The sequence below is a fragment of the Bos indicus genome, chromosome 1, assembly GCF_029378745.1.
Source record: "Bos indicus isolate NIAB-ARS_2022 breed Sahiwal x Tharparkar chromosome 1, NIAB-ARS_B.indTharparkar_mat_pri_1.0, whole genome shotgun sequence".
Taxonomy (NCBI): Eukaryota; Metazoa; Chordata; class Mammalia; order Artiodactyla; family Bovidae; genus Bos; species Bos indicus.
This window is the reverse complement of record NC_091760.1, coordinates 69780916-69798622: the sequence shown is the minus strand read 5'-3', so window position 1 is coordinate 69798622 and position 17707 is coordinate 69780916. Positions and strand designations below refer to the sequence as shown.

The 17707-nt window shown below is 43.4% G+C and overlaps 1 protein-coding gene across 1 annotated transcript in view; it reads right to left on the bottom strand.

The window, feature by feature from the left end:
• Window positions 1-5021: 5021 nt before the first annotated feature.
• UMPS (uridine monophosphate synthetase) overlaps window positions 5022-17707 on the bottom strand; it is a 50204-nt gene continuing 37518 nt past the window's right edge. The window contains exon 6 of the mRNA XM_019956859.2: window positions 5022-5552. Coding sequence (XP_019812418.2) covers window positions 5383-5552 — 170 coding nt within the window. The 3' untranslated portion in view covers window positions 5022-5382. The remainder of the gene's footprint in view (window positions 5553-17707) is intronic.

Here is a 17707-nt window from a genome sequence, read left to right as displayed (position 1 = left end):
GAAAATTCTGACCACATACAAAATTCTTTTCTCAATGTTCCTCTTCCACAAACCCACAACTTTCTATAGCCATACTTTGTCCCTTATTCTTTCCCCATTCAGAATAGCCAGCTCTAGGACAAAATCACCCTTTTCCCTTTCAACAAAATATATTTGCATTCCTCATACCTTCTTTTCTGAAAACACACCCTACTTTCCTAAAGCAACCATGAACTGTCCTCTATATTAGCATACATCTCACGGTGGTTGCAGCGTTAGCTTCTCTCTCTGAGGAAGACAAAGTAGGTAAATTTAGAATAGACCTGCTTAGCAATTAATGTTCCAATATTTTATCTTATTTGAAATGATCTGGATATTCAGTGAATTCCTGTCATTTATTTTTAAATTTATCAAAATAGACATAATTATTCCTGTACAGTTTTCCAAATCCAATACGTGGGACTCTCACCCACAAGTACACCAGTATATGGAAATCTGCTGCTTCAGCCCGTTCCCAGCGGACTTTTCTTGGTGGAAGGAAAATAAAGGCGAGAATATTGGGAGAATCAGACTTTGAGCCACTACACGATATGAGGTTTAAACCTCTATCACGCTCATAAATCTTTGGTCAGGGAGAGCCCGCTGGACCAAGGTCTACACGGTGTGAGGCGAGCCTCTCCCACCTCTGCTCGTCACCATCAAGGGAGCCATTACTGCAGAGAGAGCAGGTCTCACAAGCTGAGAGGAGCGATGCTGTAGCTGCCGACGTCTCAGAAGCATGGGACAGAGGGAGGAGAGGACAGAGAGGACACAGAAGTAGAGATATTTCAGGAGAGGGAAAGGGAAAAAGGACAAAGGGAGGGGGGAAGTGTTGCCTGGATGAGGGCAGGAGGCCAGACTTACCGAACATGGTGACACTGAAAGATTCAATTGGTCACTTGTCACCCATGGAGAAGCTGTGTTCAGTACTCCCAGAGGTGCCCAGATTCTCTCCCCAGAAGGGGACAAGCCCCACGTTGGGCACCACAAAGTATGTTACCAGCTAGGGTTCTTGACCTCCTGAATCAATAGAAATTAATCAGAGGCCAGACAAGAAATTCAGGCAAGGCTTTATTGAGGTCCCGGCTGCAGCAGGGGCAAGGGAGAACAATCAACAGGTTCTCTTGCTTGCTTGCTTCTGGGTGGAGTGGGGATGGGGGTTGGCTTGTTCCTTATATGGGATGAGGGTAGGCGTGTGTCCAGGGGTTGGGCTGGAGGGGTGGTTTGCCCACCCCTTAGGTGGTATTGTGTGCAGGGGCCATGCGCAGCTCCCTGCTTTTGCTTCTGACCCCCTGCTTTTTGGCTCCAGGCTTTTCAAAAGTGGCAGCTGGGTTTTTGGTCCCTTTGTATCTTTTGTCCAGAATTTGCCTCAATTGCACACGTGCTCAGCCCCATACAGTTTCTTTGTATTTTGTGGTCTGAGGAGAGATGTGTCTGGGTGCTGATATTGTAGCCCTGCAGCAAAGGGGCCCAGGTCTCAGCAGTGGAAGGAAAGACTAGCTGTGTGTCTCAGGATGGTATGGAAGTACCTTTGAACCTTTAGTAAGTTCCTTAATGACTGGGATGATGTATATCGGGTTGACTCCGTGTTCAATACATTGACGCTTTTCAACCCCATGGACTATACAGTCCATAGAATCCTCCAGATCAGAATACTGGAGTGGGTAGCCTTTCCCTTCTCCAGGGGATCTTCCCAACCCAGGGATTGAACCCAGGTCTCCGACTCTTGCCTGGAGAATCCCATGGACAGAGGAGCCTGGTGGGCTACAGTCTATGGGGTCGCTAAGAGTCGGGCACGACTGAGCGACTTCACTTTCACTTTTCACTTTCATGCATTGGAGAAGGAAATGGCAACCCACTCCAGTGTTCTTGCCTGGAGAATCCCAGGGACGGGGGAGCCTGGTGGGCTGCCCTCTATGAGGTCGCACCGAGTCGGACACGACTGAGGCGACTTAGCAGCAGCAGTAGCAGAGAGCTTTCAAACTCAAGTTTCCTAAGATTCTGGGATATATATAGTCACTGCATCAGTGGGTGACTGGTCTCAGTATTGCCAGATTCCTCCCCTGCACCCACCCACCCCACCCCCGCCCACCTGCACACTCCCAGCCTCTCCCAGTGAGCCTTTCCATGAATCGGAGCACTGAGGTGCGCCATGAATGCTCACAGCCAGGCTGCCACAGCTGGATGGATCATGTGGCTGGGCTCAGGATTCCTGGTTGTGATGGGCCTTTCTCAAGCCCAGGTGATTCCCTCCCTTTGCAAGGGATTATTCCTCGAGATGCTTATAAATTTTCCATCCTTGAAATTCAGTCATATTGACAGACGTGCCCAGGTGTACACCTTTGTCCCTAACACCCACCTAGAACTTAGTGGGCCCTTTGCTTCTGCGGACTCAAGTATTTTTTCGTGACTGTGGAAACTTTCAATTATGATTACGTTCTGTCCTTACATTGTCTTTTCCTCTTTATATGCATGAATCTGTTCTCTAAGCCTCTCATCTACTCCCTCATTATTTCCATTTCTTTGTCCCTTTGTTTTGAATTTTGGTATGTCTTCCACTTGACCTTCCCGCCCACAAATGTAGTTCTCAATATTATACCATCTTGAAATTTTTCCACCCAATTTTCACATTCAAATCATGGCAGAAATCTTCATTTCAGCGCCCGCCCCTGCCCCGTGCTGGGGCCCCCCAACACACACAAACTGCCATCCTCCTCTTGTTATCCTGCAGTGGGTCTGCTTCCTGTGGCAGCCCCCCTTCCCCAGAAGGCCCTACGCTCACTTTCATTCAGAAGCACTTGCTGGGCCTGCTCCAGTTACTGCACTGAGCAGGTGAAATCCCTGCGCTCTTAGAGCTCATACCTATCACAGGTGGTTCTCTTTGCTTTCCTCCCCTGGTTCCTGGATTTCCTCAGGTACTTTCTTTCGTCCCCTTTCACCACCCCACCCCCGACCCCCCAGCCAGCACTTGACCCTCATGTAGCAGTAGACCTATCACTGGTAGGAGGCCCACAGACTGTATCTATGGGCCAGCACTGCGGTGACCAAAACGGGCTGTCAGAAACCTCAGCTCCTCCCAAGGGCCATCCAGTTGGTGCTCTGACACCCACACACACGAGCATGCATCCTAGCCCTGAGCCTCCCCACTCTTGCTCCTGTGTCCACCCACCTCACAGGATCACGGGGGTGCTTCTGGGCCTTGCCTGCACGAACCCAGCAGCATTAGGTTCAGAAGAAGGTGAGTGCAAGCTGTATCCTCAGGCTGCCATGCGCACCCTCCGGTGCCCGTTTTCCAGAGGCTGGTGGCGGTCCACATCAGCATGGGTGAGAGTGAGCTGGGTCTGAGCCCTGGGCCTGTGTTGCTCACAAGCTGGTTGTGAACAGTGTCTGTACGCCTGTAGCTCTAAACTGAGTAGAGGACCAGGGTTGTGAGGCTCGTGCAGCACTACTCATCTGCTGCCCTTTGCTGTACTAAAGACCTGGAGTGGAGGAGAGGCCAGTGCTCGTATCGCCCACTCCCACTGCTCTCAGATGTCATTCTAGGCGCCCTGTGAGGGCTGTCCCCACATTCTTCACTACGTCAGGTGTTTTCAATACTCCTTGATCACAAAAGGGCTGAACTATCAAAAATGCCTCTAAAATAGGTCTAGGCTGAATAGCCCCCTTACAGGTCCTGGACAGCCAAATTCTTCTTTGTCTTAGTCAATTTGTGCTTCAAAGTTTCATGATTCCAGAATGTCTGAGCTGGGCTTAGTCTTGAGAAACATCAAAATCACCTGAAGTACCTGTTAACAAATGCAGATTTCCAGGCCTCATCGCCTGTCTGCTAAACCAGTCTCTGATGGTGGGGCCCAGGTGGTTCTTTGATGCTCCTGAATTCCCTTCATTACCCCTGAGAAGGGGCCTGAGTGAACCTCAGTACCAGAACTGCTTACGGCAGGAGTGGGTTTCTCAGCAGGAGGTGGAGACCCCACGACCGTCTTATTGCAGAAGAAAAATGTGACGAACCAGGGCGGTGATGCTCCAAGTGTGGTGCCTGCACCAGCATTAGCATCGCCTGAGTACTTGTTAGAAATGCAAACTTTCATGTCCTGTCCTAGAGCTACCCAGAGGCAGAAACACTGGAGCTGGGCCAGCATCTGACTGACTGAGATTCTACGTGATTCTGATGCATGCTGAAGTGCAAGAATCTCAGCACATTACTGCAAAGGTCTCTCAGCCTTGAGGTCACCAAGACTTTGAAGACAATTCCTAACTTTCAGCTCCTCCAGAGTAGCCCCAAGGTCACACCTCTTCCATTTCCTTCCAACCTTATTCTGTGATCATTTCCCTTTCCCAGAGGGGACTTCTCTGGAGCTGCAGCACTGGGACCCGAAGCTGAACTGGACTTTAGGGCAGAGGTGATTAAGTGTAGACTCTAAGATAAGCCCTAAATGGGGCCATTTCAAAATGATCATCTGAGCCCATATCCTTCACTCCCCTCTAAGATGCTTCCTGAACAGACCAATTTCTTTGGAGAACAGGCATCATCCAGAAACTGAGAATTTCTAGGAAAAAGTGCAGTTGTGGCCAGAATAAGAGGGCTGCCTAACTGCCGCATGTGTGAGGAAAGGTGGATGTGCCCAGCGCCTCCACTGTGGAAACCCAGATGGTTGTCACTACCAACTTCAACTCTGTTGCTGGGCTCCTTTCTATTTCGGAATCTGAAGGCTGACGTCTCTCTCTCTAGCAATGCCCTTTGGGACAATCATGTGGGATCCCCTGACAAACTTCCAGGTGAAACCTCAGACCTCTTGACACTGTTGTCTTTTTAAATAAATGAAAGAGCAGCTGCTCCATATGTAACAGAGAAGCCCTCTCCCTGTTGCAATGAAAGCCAGACACTTTCGGGAGCAGTGCTGGGAGCTAGCACCATGTAGACACCTGGACTATTACTTTTAGGCAGAATGGCTAATATTTAAGTATTATTAGGGTACCACATTAGAGAATAAAGGACACAGAAATGTTGTACTAGTTTTAGGCTCTTTATGACCTAAAATTTCTGTCTCACGGCAGTTAAAAGAATCAAAAGGTCTGATCTGGAGATGGTGGGGGGCACAGTCCTCCAATGTGACATTCTGACAGAACGGGGTGTGACTGCCTAACTACCATCAGTCTCAGTAAAGAAATCTTGAACGGATTACAGTGACAGTGTAGTGATCACAAGTCATTAGATATTTCCTGTAGACCACGGTAACTCCAGTTCCACAGGACCCATGGAAAAATCCAAGCAGGATTAAAGGCTGCTTATTGTTTCAAGCCAGTAGCATCTCAGGAGTCCATGTATCTAGCTCCAGGACCATCCCAAAAGCACATCCAAGAGGCTCAAACAGCAAGTCTACTCAAGTAAGCTTCCCAAGCAGCTTTTCTGTACATCTTGGCTGCTTCCAGCTGATTAGCTGATGCTATTATGCCCCGGCCCACAATGATGATATCAGAGCCTCGTTTGCCGATGACTTCTTGTGGGCTGTGGTACTGCTGGCCGAGATTATCACCTACAAACGCAAAGAAGTCTGTTTAATACAGAAAATGAAAAAAACCTGAAACGTCACCTTTCTGAGAAGTATCTAACCTGATTTAAATAAGAATATGCTCTTGTTCACCATGCCCCTTCTACACAGCAACTGAATAAAGGCAGGTGAAGAGACTCTTAAACTGGCCAGAGATCTCCACAGTGGAAACAGATGCTCACCAATTCCTTTTTGATGTCTAATTTTAGACCATTTACACTTTAACAGTATAAAAAAAAAATTTATTTTGCCCTAAAAGGTTCAATACTAAATATAATGCAATAAAAAGTACCTCACAATTCAAGACTATCTAGTACACATTTTAGAATCACTGCGCCACGCTGTTGGAAAAGTCCTCATAAGGCATCTGCCCTGACCACAACCACATGTGTGAAGCTTTCCCTGCAACTCGACCAAATGCTTCGATTATGTACAGATCCTAATTCTTAATTCTGGCTTTTTTTTTTTTAAGAATTGTTTTTTACTGAAGTGTAACTGACACATGACATTAGTTTCAGGTGTATATTATGACTCAGTATTTGGACACATTATACATTATGAATGTATTTGGAAACAGTATTTGGATACATCATCACAGTAAGTCTAGTCAACACCTGGAAAGGTCTGACAGAATGTGGTCCACTGGAGAAGGGAATGGCAAACCACTTCAGTATTCTTGCCTTGAGAACCCCATGAACAGTATGAAAAGGCAAAATGATAGGATACTGAAAGAGGAACTCCCCAGGTCGGTAGGTGCCCAATATGCTACTGGAGATCAGTGGAGAAATAACTCCAGAAAGAATGAAGGGATGGAACCAAAGCAAAAACAATACCCAGTTGTGTATGTGACTGCTGATAGAAGCAAGGTCCGATGCTGTAAAAAGCAATATTGCATAGGAACCTGGAATGTTAGGTCCATGCTGCCGCTGCTGCTAAGTCACCTCAGTCGTGTCCAACTATGTGTGACCCCATAGACGGCAGCCCACCAGGCTCCCCCGTCCCTGGGATTCTCCAGGCAAGAACACTGGAGTGGGTTGCCATTTCCTTCTCCAATGCATGAAAGTGAAAAGTGAAAGTGAAGTCGCTCAGTCGTGTCCAACTCCTAGAGACCCCATGGACTGCAGCCTACTAGGCTCCTCCGTCCATGGGATTTGCCAGGCAAGGAATCAAGGCAAATTGGAAGTGGTCAAACAGGAGATGGCAAGAGTGAACGTTGACATTCTAGGAATCAGCAAACTAAAATGGACTAGAATGGGTGAATTTAACTCAGATGACCATTATATCTCCTACTAAGGGCAGGAATCCCTTAGAAGAAATGGAGTAGCCATCATAATCAACAAGAGAGTCCGAAATGCAGTACTTGGATGCAATCTCAAAAACAACAGAATGATCTCTCTGTTTGTTCCCAAAGCAAACCATTCAACATCACAGTAATCCAAGTCTATGCCCCAACCAGTAACGCTGAAGAAGCTGAAGTTGAACGGTTCTATGAAGACCTACAAGACCTTTTAGAACTAACACCCAAAAAAGATGTCCTTTTCATTATAGGGGACTGGAATGCAAAAGTAGGAAGTCAAGAAACACCTGGAGTAACAGGCAAATTTGGCCTTGGAAGACGGAATGAAGCAGGGCAAAGGCTAATAGAATTTTGCCAAGAGAACACACTGGTCATAGCAAACACCCTTTTCCAACAACACAAGAGAAGACTCTACACATGGACATCACCAGATGGTCAACACTGAAATCAGATGGATTATATTCTTTGCAGCCAAAGATGGAGAAGCTCTATACAGTCAACAAAAACAAGACCGGGAGCTGACTGTGGCTCAGATCATGAACTCCTTATTGCCAAATTCAGACTTAAATTGAAGCAAGTAGGGAAAACCACTAGACCATTCAGGTATGACCTAAATCAAATCCCTTATGATTATACAGTGGAAGTGAGAAATAGATTTAAGGGCCTAGATCTGATAGATAGAGTGCCTGATGAACTATGGACGGAGGTTTGTGACATTGTACAGGAGACAGGGATCAAGACCATCCCCATGGAAAAGAAATGCAAAAAAGCAAAATGGCTGTCTGGGGAGGCCTTACAAATAGCTGTGAAAAGAAGAGAAGTGAAAAGCAAAGGAGAAAAGGAAAGATATAAGCATCTGAATGCAGAGTTCCAAAGAATAGCAAGAAGAGATAAGAAAGCCTTCCTCAGCGATCAATGCAAAGGAATAGAGGAAAACAACAGAATGGGAAAGACTAGAGATCTCAAGAAAATTAGAGATACCAAGGGAACATGCAAAGATGGGCTCAATAAAGGACAGAAATGGTATGGACCTAACAGAAGCAGAAGATATTAAGAGGAGGTGGCAAGAATACACAGAAGAACTGTACGAAAAAGATCTTCATGACCAAGATAATCATGATGGTGTGATCACTCACCTAGAGCCAGACATCCTGGAATGTGAAGTCAAGTGGGCCTTAGAAAGCATCACTACGAACAAAGCTAGTGGAGGTGATGGAATTCCAGTTGAGCTATTTCAAATCCTCAAAGATGATGCTGTAAAAGTGCTGCACTCAATATGCCAGCAAATTTGGAAAACTCAGCAGTGGCCACAGGACTGGAAAAGGTCAGTTTTCATTCCAATCCCAAAGAAAGGCAATGCCAAAGAATGCTCAAACTCCCACACAATTGCACTCATCTCACACACTAGTAAAGTACTGCTCAAAATTCTCCAAGCCAGGCTTCAGCAATACCTGAACCATGAACTTCATGATGTTCAAGCTGGTTTTAGAAAAGGCAGAGGAACCAGAGATCAAATTGCCAACATCCACTGAATCATGGAAAAAGCAAGAGAGTTCCAGAAAAACATCTATTTCTGCTTTATTGATTATGCCAAAGCCTTTGACTGTGTGGATCACAATAAACTGTGGAAAATTCTGAAAGAGATGGGAATACCTGACCACCTGACCTGCGTCTTGAGAAATCTGTATGCAGGTCAGGAAGCAACAGTTAGAACTGGACATGGAACAACAGACTGGTTCCAAATAGGAAAAGGAGTACGTCAATATTGTCACCCCGCTTATTTAACTTCTATGCAGAGTACATCATGAGAAACACTGGGCTGGAGGAAGCACAAGCTGGAATCAAGACTGCTGGGAGAAATTTCAATAACCTCAGATATGCAGATGACACCACCCTTATGGCAGAAAGTGAAGAGGAACTACAAAGCCTCTTCATGAGAGTGAAAGAGGAGAGTGAAAAAGTTGGCTTAAGGCTCAACATTCAGAAAAGATCATGGCATCTGGTCCCATCACTTCATGGGAAACAGTGGAAACAGTATCAGACTTTATTTTTTGGGGCTCCAAAATCACGGCAGATGGTGAGTGACTGCAGCCATGAAATTAAAAGATGCTTACTCCTTGGAAGGAAAGTTATGACCAACCTAGATGGCATATTGAAAAGCAGAGACATTAGTTTGCCAACAAAGGTCCATCTAATCAAGGCTATGGTTTTTCCAGTGGTCATGTATGGATATGAGAGTTGGGCTGTGAAGAAAGCTGAGCACCGAAGAATTGATGCTTTTGAACTGTGGTGTTGGAGAAGCCTCTTGAGAGTCCCTTGGACTGCAAAGAGATCCAACCAGTCCATTCTGAAGGAGATCAGCCCTGGGTGTTCTTTGGAAGGAATGATGCTAAATAAAGCTGAAACTCCAGTACTTTGGCCACCTCATGCAAAAAGTTGACTCATTGGAAAAGACTCTGATGCTGGGAGGGATTAGGGGCAGGAGAAGGGGACAACAGAGGATGAGATGGCTGGATGGTATCACTGACTCGATGGAAGTGAGTTTGAGTGAACTCCGGGAGTTGGTGATGGACAGGGAGGCCTGGCGTGCTGCGATTCATGGGGTCGCAAAGAGTTGGACACAACTGAGAGACTGAACTGAACTGAACTGAATGGGTCCAGGACTCCTCATCAGTGAGGTTCTACAGTTATCAGGTAGTATAGTTAGGAGTTCTTTCTCTGGACTCCATTATTCTTGACCACCTCTTAAAACTGGAGAAAACAGGTTAGTCCAGCAAGACTTAGAAAGAATTTCTCTCTAGTCACCCACTCTACCAAATGCACTCTGCAAAGTGCATCTGGGAAGGAAGAGGATATTTGGGAAGAAAAAACAAACTTTGTACAGCAAGTGTGAAAAAAATCTTAATTATTGGGTCTGGGTGACAGGTAGGTAGAAGTTCATTTACTGGCCTATTGTATGTTTGAAATTCTGCATAAATTCTATTTAACTGCACAACCACAGTGATAGACTACTGAGAGTGGCAAGTCCTTGGGGCTTCTCAGCCAGTACAGGACATGACTGAGCGACTGAACCGACTGACCTTATATAACCACAGAATTTTTTTTCTCTTGTGATAAGAACTTTTAAGATTTTCAACTTTTAAACAGCAACAAATTTGGCATCCTGTACACTACATCCTCATGACTTACTCTGTAACTTCAAGTCTCTACCGTTTGATGCCCTTCGTCCATTCCATCTATCCCATCCATCCCACCCTAAAACTCTGGGAGCAAGCAGTCTGTTTTGTCTATGAGCTTGTTCTTTTGGTTTTTAGCTTACATATATAAGCGATCATATAGTATTTGTCTTTCTCTGACTTATTTCACTTAGCATAGTACCCTCAAGGGTATCCATCCATATTGTCACAAATCCTAAGGTTTCTTTTTTTAATAGCTGAGTGATACTCCATTGTGTGCATATACTGCATCTTCTCTGTCTGCTCACCCATCAGTGGGCACTTAGCTTGTTTCTGTATCTTGGCTGTGGTAAATACTGCTGTGAACATGGGGGTGCAGATATTTCTCCGAGTTAGGGTTTTTGTTTTCTTTGGATAAATACCCAGAAGTGGAGCTGCTGGATCATATGGTAGTTCTATTTTTAATTTTTTGAGGAACCTCCATACTGTTTCCCATAGGAGCTGCACCAATTTACATTCTCACATACAGTGCACAAGAGTTCCCTTTTCTCCACATCCTCACCAACACTTGTTATTTCTTGTGATAGTGGGCATCCTTGTTTTGTTTCTGATCATAGAGAAAAAGCTTTGATAGTAGTCATTCTAACAAGTGGGAGGTGGTGTCTCATTGTGTTTGCTTTGCATTTTCCTGATTATTAGTGATGCCGAGCATCTTTTCATGCATTTTTTGGCCATTTGTATTTTTTTTGAAAACTGTCTATTCAGATCCTTTGCCAATTTAAAAAATATTTACTTAGTATTTACTTTTATTTATTTGGCTGTGTTGGGTCTTGGTTGGGGCATGTGGGATCTTTAGTTGGGACATGTGGGATCTAGTTCCCTGATCAGGGATCAAACCTGGGTCCCCTGCTTTGGGAGCATGCAGTCTTGGCCACTGGACCACCAGGGAAGTCCCCTTTGCCAATTTTTTAATCTGATTGTTCTGTTGTTCTTATTGAGCTGTATGAGTTCTTTACATTTGTACACTAACCCCTTATCAGACTTATGATTTGGAAATACGTTCTATCATTCAGCAAGTGAAAGCGTTAGTTGCTCAGTCGTATCCAACCCTTTGTGACCCAAGGACTGTAGCCTGCCAGGCTCCTCTGTCCATGGGATTCTCCAGGCAAGAATACAGAGTGGATTGCCATTTCCTTCTCCAGAGGATCTTCCCAACTAGGGATCAAACGCAGGTCTCTTGCACTGCAGGCAAACTCTTTACTGTCTGAGCCACCAAGGAAACAATCATTCAATAAGCTGCCTTTTTATTTTGCTGGTTTCCTTTGCTGTGTGGAAGCTTTTAAGTTTGACGAAGTCCCACTTGTTCATTTCTGCTTTTGTTGTTTTGGAGTCAGATTTTTAAAAAATCATTGAGAAGACTGATGTAGCAATGATTACCACATATGTTTTATTCTAGTAACTTTATGGTTTCAGATTTTACATTCATGGCTTTAATCCATTTTGAATTAAGCTTTGTGTATGGTATAAGATAGTGGTCCAGTTTCATTCTTTTGCATGTGGCTAACCAGTCTTCCCAACACCACTGTATTGAAGAGGCCGTCCTATCCCCATTGTATATTCTTGGCTCTTTTCAAAAATTAATTGACCATATGTGTGTGGGTTAATTTCTGGGCTATTTTGTTCCGTTGATCTAGGTGTCTGCTTTGAAGTTTTGTAATGTGAAAGCAGGGAGTGTGATGCCTCCAGTTTCATTCTTCTTTCTCCAGACTGCTTTGGCTATTTGATGCCTTTTGTGATTCCGAAGAAATTTTAGGACTCTGTTCCATTTCTGTGAAAAGTGCTATTAGACTGTTAGTAGGGATCACACTGAATCTATAGTTTGCTTTGGGTAATTCAGACATCTTTACAAGATTCTTTTGGTATATGAGCATGAAATATCTTTCCATTTCTTTGTGTGCTCATTGTCATTCAAAAATGATTGTCTTTATGGTTTTTAGTGTACAGGCCTTTCACCTCCTTGGTTAAATTTACTTGTAGGTATTTTTTCTGATGCAATTGTAAATGGGATTGTTTTCTTAATTTCTGATTGTTAGTGTATAAAAATGCAACAGATTTTTGACCTTGTATCTTGTAACTTAACTGAATTTGTGTATTAGTTCTAACAGTTTTTTTGAGTCTGTAGGGTTTCCTATATATAGTAATGTCTTCTACAAATAGTGACAGTTTTACAATTCAGATACTTTTATACTTTTTCTTGACTAATTTCTCTGGCTAGGATCTCCAAAACTAACTTGAATAAAAGTGGGCACTGCTGTTGTGTTTTTGATTTTAGAGGAAAACCTTTCACCTTTTTTGGTATGATGTTGGCTGTGGCCTTAATTATGTTGAGGTAAGTTCTCTCTATAGCCACTTTGTTAGGAGTCTTTCTCATAAATGGATGTTGAATTTTGTCAAATACGTTTTCTGCATCTATTGAGTCTCTCTTCTTCCTTCTGTTGTTTTCTTCCACTGCATATGAGTTTCTTTAGTGGTATGCTTAGATTCCTTTCTCTTCATCTTCTGCTTATCTGCTATAGGATTGTGCTTTCCATGTGGTTTATTATATATTCTATTTTCAGTTGATAACTTAAGTTTGACTGCATTCTAAATCTCTACATGTTCATTCCCTCCACAAAGTTTTGTTTTTGATGCCACATTTTACATCTTTTTGTCTTATATTTTAATTAATTCTGTAGTTGTAATTATTTTCACTACTTTTGCCTCAACCTTTTAAGTGGTTGATCCACTGCTGCTGCTAAGTCACTTCAGTCATGTCCGACTCTGTGCAACCCCATAGATGGCAGCCCACCAGGCTCCCCCGTCCCTGGGATTCTCCAGGCAAGAACACTGGAGTGGGTTGCCATTTCCTTCTCCAATGCGTGAAAGTGAAGTCGCTCAGTCGTGTCTGACTCTTAGCGACCCCATGGACTGCAGCCTACCAGGCTCCTCGTCCATGGGATTTTCCAGGCAAGAGTACTGGAGTGGGGTGCCATCGCTTTCTCCGGGTTGGTCCACTCACTACCTTGACTATATATTTGCTTTTTCAGTGAAACTTACTCTTTCCTAAGTTTTCTTGTTACTAATTAGCACCCTTTCTTTTCAGCCTAAAGAAGTCCTTTTAACATTTCTTGTAAAGCCAGTGTAGCAATGCTTGAACTCACTTAGACTTGCTAATCTGGAAAACTCTTCAATTCTGAATAACTCTGAATAACTCTGCTGGGTAGAGTTCTTTGTTACAAGGTTTTTTTTCTTCACACTTCCGCTATATTATGCCACTGCTTTCTGATCTGCAAAGTTTCTGCTGAAAATTCTGCTGATAGTCTCATGGGGGGTCAGTTGTATATAAGAAGTTTTTCTCTTGCTGCTTTAAGATTCTCTTCTTATCTTTAGCTTTTGGTGCTTTTAATTAAACGTGTCTTGATGTGGGTCTCTTTGGGCTCATCTCATCTGGAACACTCTGGGCTTTCTGCATCTGGATGTCCATTTCCTTCCCTTGAGTAGGGAAGTTTTCAGCCGTTATTTCATCAAGTAAGTTTCTAGCCTTTCTCCATCTTTTCTTCTTGGGACTCCTATAATGAGAATGTCAGTCTGCCTGATGCATCCCATAAGTCTTTTAAGCTATCTTTAGTTTTTTCTTTTTTTGGTTTCTGTCCCGATTGGGTAAGTTCCACTGCCTTTTCCTCAAGTTCCTTTGCTTCACCCGGTCGACTAGTGAACCACTCTACTGTATTTTCAGTTATGTTATTGTATTCCTCAGCTCTGTGACTAGTATTTTCCACCTCTCTTGAAGTTGAGTTTGGGGAGCATCTTTATGACCATTACTTTGAACTCATTATTAGGTAAATTACTTATCTCCATTTCATTAAGGTTTTTTCCCCTGAGGCTTGTATCTTATTCTTTCATTTGGAATACATGCCTCTGTTTCTTCATTCTGCTTTTCTCTGGGTTGGTTTCTATGCATTAGATGAAACAAGTGTCTCTCCCAGTTTTGAAGGAATAGCCTCATGTATGAGATGAACCTTGTCATTCAACCCTTCCCTAGCTCCTGGTTGTTTCTCAAATGTTCTGGTTGTCAAAGCAGCCTATGATATTTGTAATAGCTCCCAGTAACTGAGGGTGTGCCAAGACTTATCAGTGTCCCAGAGAGAAGGGGGTCTCAGTTAAGCACCTAGATTCACTCTCTGGTTGCCATGGCTAGGACTTTCAAATCTGTGTTGAATAAAAGTGGCAAGAGTGGACATCCTTGCCTTGTTCCTGATCTTAGAGGAAATGCTTTCAGCTTTTCACCGCTGTGATTTTGTCATATATGGCCTTTAATATGTTGAAGCAGGTTCCCTCTATGCCCACTTTCTAGAGAGTCTTCATCATAAATGGGTGTTGAATTTTGTCAAAAGCTTTTTCTGCATCGATTGAGATGATCATATGGTTTTTATTCTCAATTTGTTGATGTGTTATATTACATTGATTGATTTGTGGATACTGAAAAACCCTTGCATCCCTGGAATAAATCCCACTTGGTCGTGGTGTATGATCCTGTTAATGTATGGTTGGGTTCAGTTTGCTAGTATTTTGTTAAAGATTTTTGTGCCTATATTCATCAGGATACTGGCCTGTAATTTTATTTTTTTTGTGGTATCTTTGTCTGATTTTGGTATCAGGGTGATTGGCAGCCTCTTAGAATGAATTTGGGAGTGTTCCTTCCTCTGCAGTTTTTGGGAATAGTTTCAGAAGGACAGGTAACTTTTTCTAAATTTGCTAGAACTCAACTATGAAGCCAAGCCATCTGGTCACAGATTTTTGTTGGGAGTGTTTTTTTACTCAGTTTTAATTTTAGTACTTGTGATTGGTCTTTCATATTTTCTATTTCTTATTTGTTCAGTCCTGGGGGCTTGTATCTTTCTAAAAATTTGTCCATTTCTTCTAGAGGGTCCATTTCATTGGTGTATAATTGCTTGTAGTAGTCTCTCATGAGCCTTTGAATTTCTGTGGTGTCTGGTAACTTCTATTTTCTTTTGTATCCATTCAAGCAGTCTGTTTTCTGGTTGGAGCATTTAATCCATTACACTTAATAATTCACTTTAATTATTGATATGTATGTTCATACTGCCATTTTGTTAATTGCTTTGGATGTGTTTTTGTTCATAGACCTTCTTTTGTTCTCTTGTGATTTTACGACTATCTTTAGTGTTGTGTTTGGATTCCTTTTTCTTTTTTGTGTGTTTACTACTGTAGATTTTCAGTTTGCCATTAACATGAGGTTTTATACAGCTCACTCGCACGCACGCTCTCTCTCTATACACACACACACACACACACACACACACACACACAAATTGTTTTAAGTTGTTAGCCTCAATTTCAAATGCATTTCTAATATCTTACATTTGTACTCTTTTCATGATTTCTGGTTTTGATATCAGATTTGTATGTGGATGATTTCCTATCTTTATATATGCCTTTATTGGTGAGTTTTCCCACTCATAATATTCTTATTTCTACCTGGGGCCTTTTCTTTTCCATCTAGAGAAGTTCCTTTAGCATTTGTTGTAAAGCTGTTTTAATGGTGCTGAATAAAGCTTTTGATTTCTATAAGTGCCTTTCTGTGTAGAGTATTCTTGGTTTTAAGTTTTTAATCTTTCATAATTTTAAATGTATCATACCACTCCCTTCTGGCCTGCAGAACTTCTGCTGAAAAATCAGCTGATAATTTTATGGGGATTCCCTTTTATGCTATTTGTTGCTTTTAATATTTTCTCTTAGTTTGATTAATGTCTCTCAGTGTGTTCCTCCTTGGGTTTATCCTGTATGGGACTCTGTGCTTCCTGGACTTGAGTATCTCCTTTCCCATTTTGGGAAGGTTTTTGGACATTCTCTCTTAAAACGTTTTCTAAGGTCCTTTCTCTCTCCCTCTGGGACCACTATAAAGTGAATGCTGGTGCATTTCATGTTGTTCCAGAGGTCTCCGTCCTCATATCTTTTCATTTTTCTTTCTTCTCTTCCACAGCAATGATTTCCACTAATTTTTCAGTTTGTTCCATTTGTTCTATTGCCTCAATTTATCTGCTGCTGATTTCTATGTATTTTTTTATCTGTTCTCAAAAGCTTCTTTTTTTTTCTTTTTGGCTATACCATGCATCTTAATTCCCCAACCAGGGATCAAACCCATGACCCCTGCACTGGAAGCACAGAATGTAAATCACTGGACCACGAGGGAGTCTCCTAGCTCTTTAATAAACGTGTCTTATATCAGTTTGTGCCTCCATTCTTTTTGAGGTATTGGATCATCTTTACTTTGATACCATTACTCTTAATTCTTTTTCAAGTAGACTGCCTATCTTCACTTCACTCAGTTGTTCCTTCATCTGAAATGTATTTCTTAGCCATCTGATTTTGTCCGATTTTCCGTGTTTGTGGTCTATTTTCTTCAGACTGCAGGACTGTAGCTCTTGCTTCTGGTGTCCATACTGTGGTGGGTGAGCTTGCTCCAGGGGTCATGCAGATTTTCTCGAGGGAGGGATGGGTGCTTGCCCACTGGTGGGTCTTATGTCTGGTGAGCAGGGCTATCTCAAGAAGTACGTTTACAGGTAACTGTGGAGTCAGGAGGACTTTAAGCAGCCTGTTTGCTGAGGGCTGAGTCTGTGTCTCTACCTGCAGGCTGTTTGGCCTGAGGTGTCCCAGCACTGGAGCCTACAGGCTGTTTTTGGGGCCAGGCCTTGCCAAAATGGTGCCCTCTGGGAGAGCTCACACTGATGAATACTTCCTGGAAACTCGGCCACCAGTTAACTTGCCCCCACAGTGAGCCACAGCCAACCTGCACCTTCTCCCAGGGACCCTCCACATTGCTTTCCTCTGGGTCCAAGTGCGTGTGAAACCTTGTGTGTGCCCCCCAAGAGTGGAGTTTGTTTCCCCAGTCCTATGGAGCTGCTGCACGCAAGCCCACTGACCCCTGCAGTGGAAGTTCAGAGGTGAAACCACTGGACCACCAGGGAAGTCCTCCAGCTCTTTACTAGACATTTCTTGCATCAGTTTGCGCCTCCATTCATAGGCAAATACTCTGGGGCTCCTTGTCTAGCGTCAGGAAAAGGAGGCTGGGGAGCCTCATGCGGGGCTCAGAACTCCTATGGGAAAACCTCTGTGATATAATTATTTTCCAATCTGTGGGTCACCCACCTGGCAGGTATGAGATTTAATTATAAGGTATAAGCGCCCCTCTACCGTTTATTTGTGGCTCCTTCTTTATCTTCGGGTGTAGAATATCTTTTTTGGTAGGTTCATGTCTTTGTTGTTGACGGCTGTTCAGCAGTTGTGATTCTGGTGTTTTCATGAGAGGTGAGCTTAACTCCTTCTACTTTACCACTTTGTCTCCATCCCTGGCAAAATCTTTTGAAGTCTGCAAATACATAGTCCTGCAGGACTGCAAGCATTACGTCCTGCTGGCCCCCAGATAAGTTCTTTACTAGGTGATAAACAGCGGCAATGACGCACAAGCAGAGCACAGCGATGGTGTCCACCAGATTATGCTCTCCTGAAAACACCCTCTTTAACAAAGGCTGTGCTCCTGGGTCTGCTGCCTCCTGCTGTGCCCTGGGGGTGGTGGCTATTTAAGAACTCCCTCTCTGTTGATGATA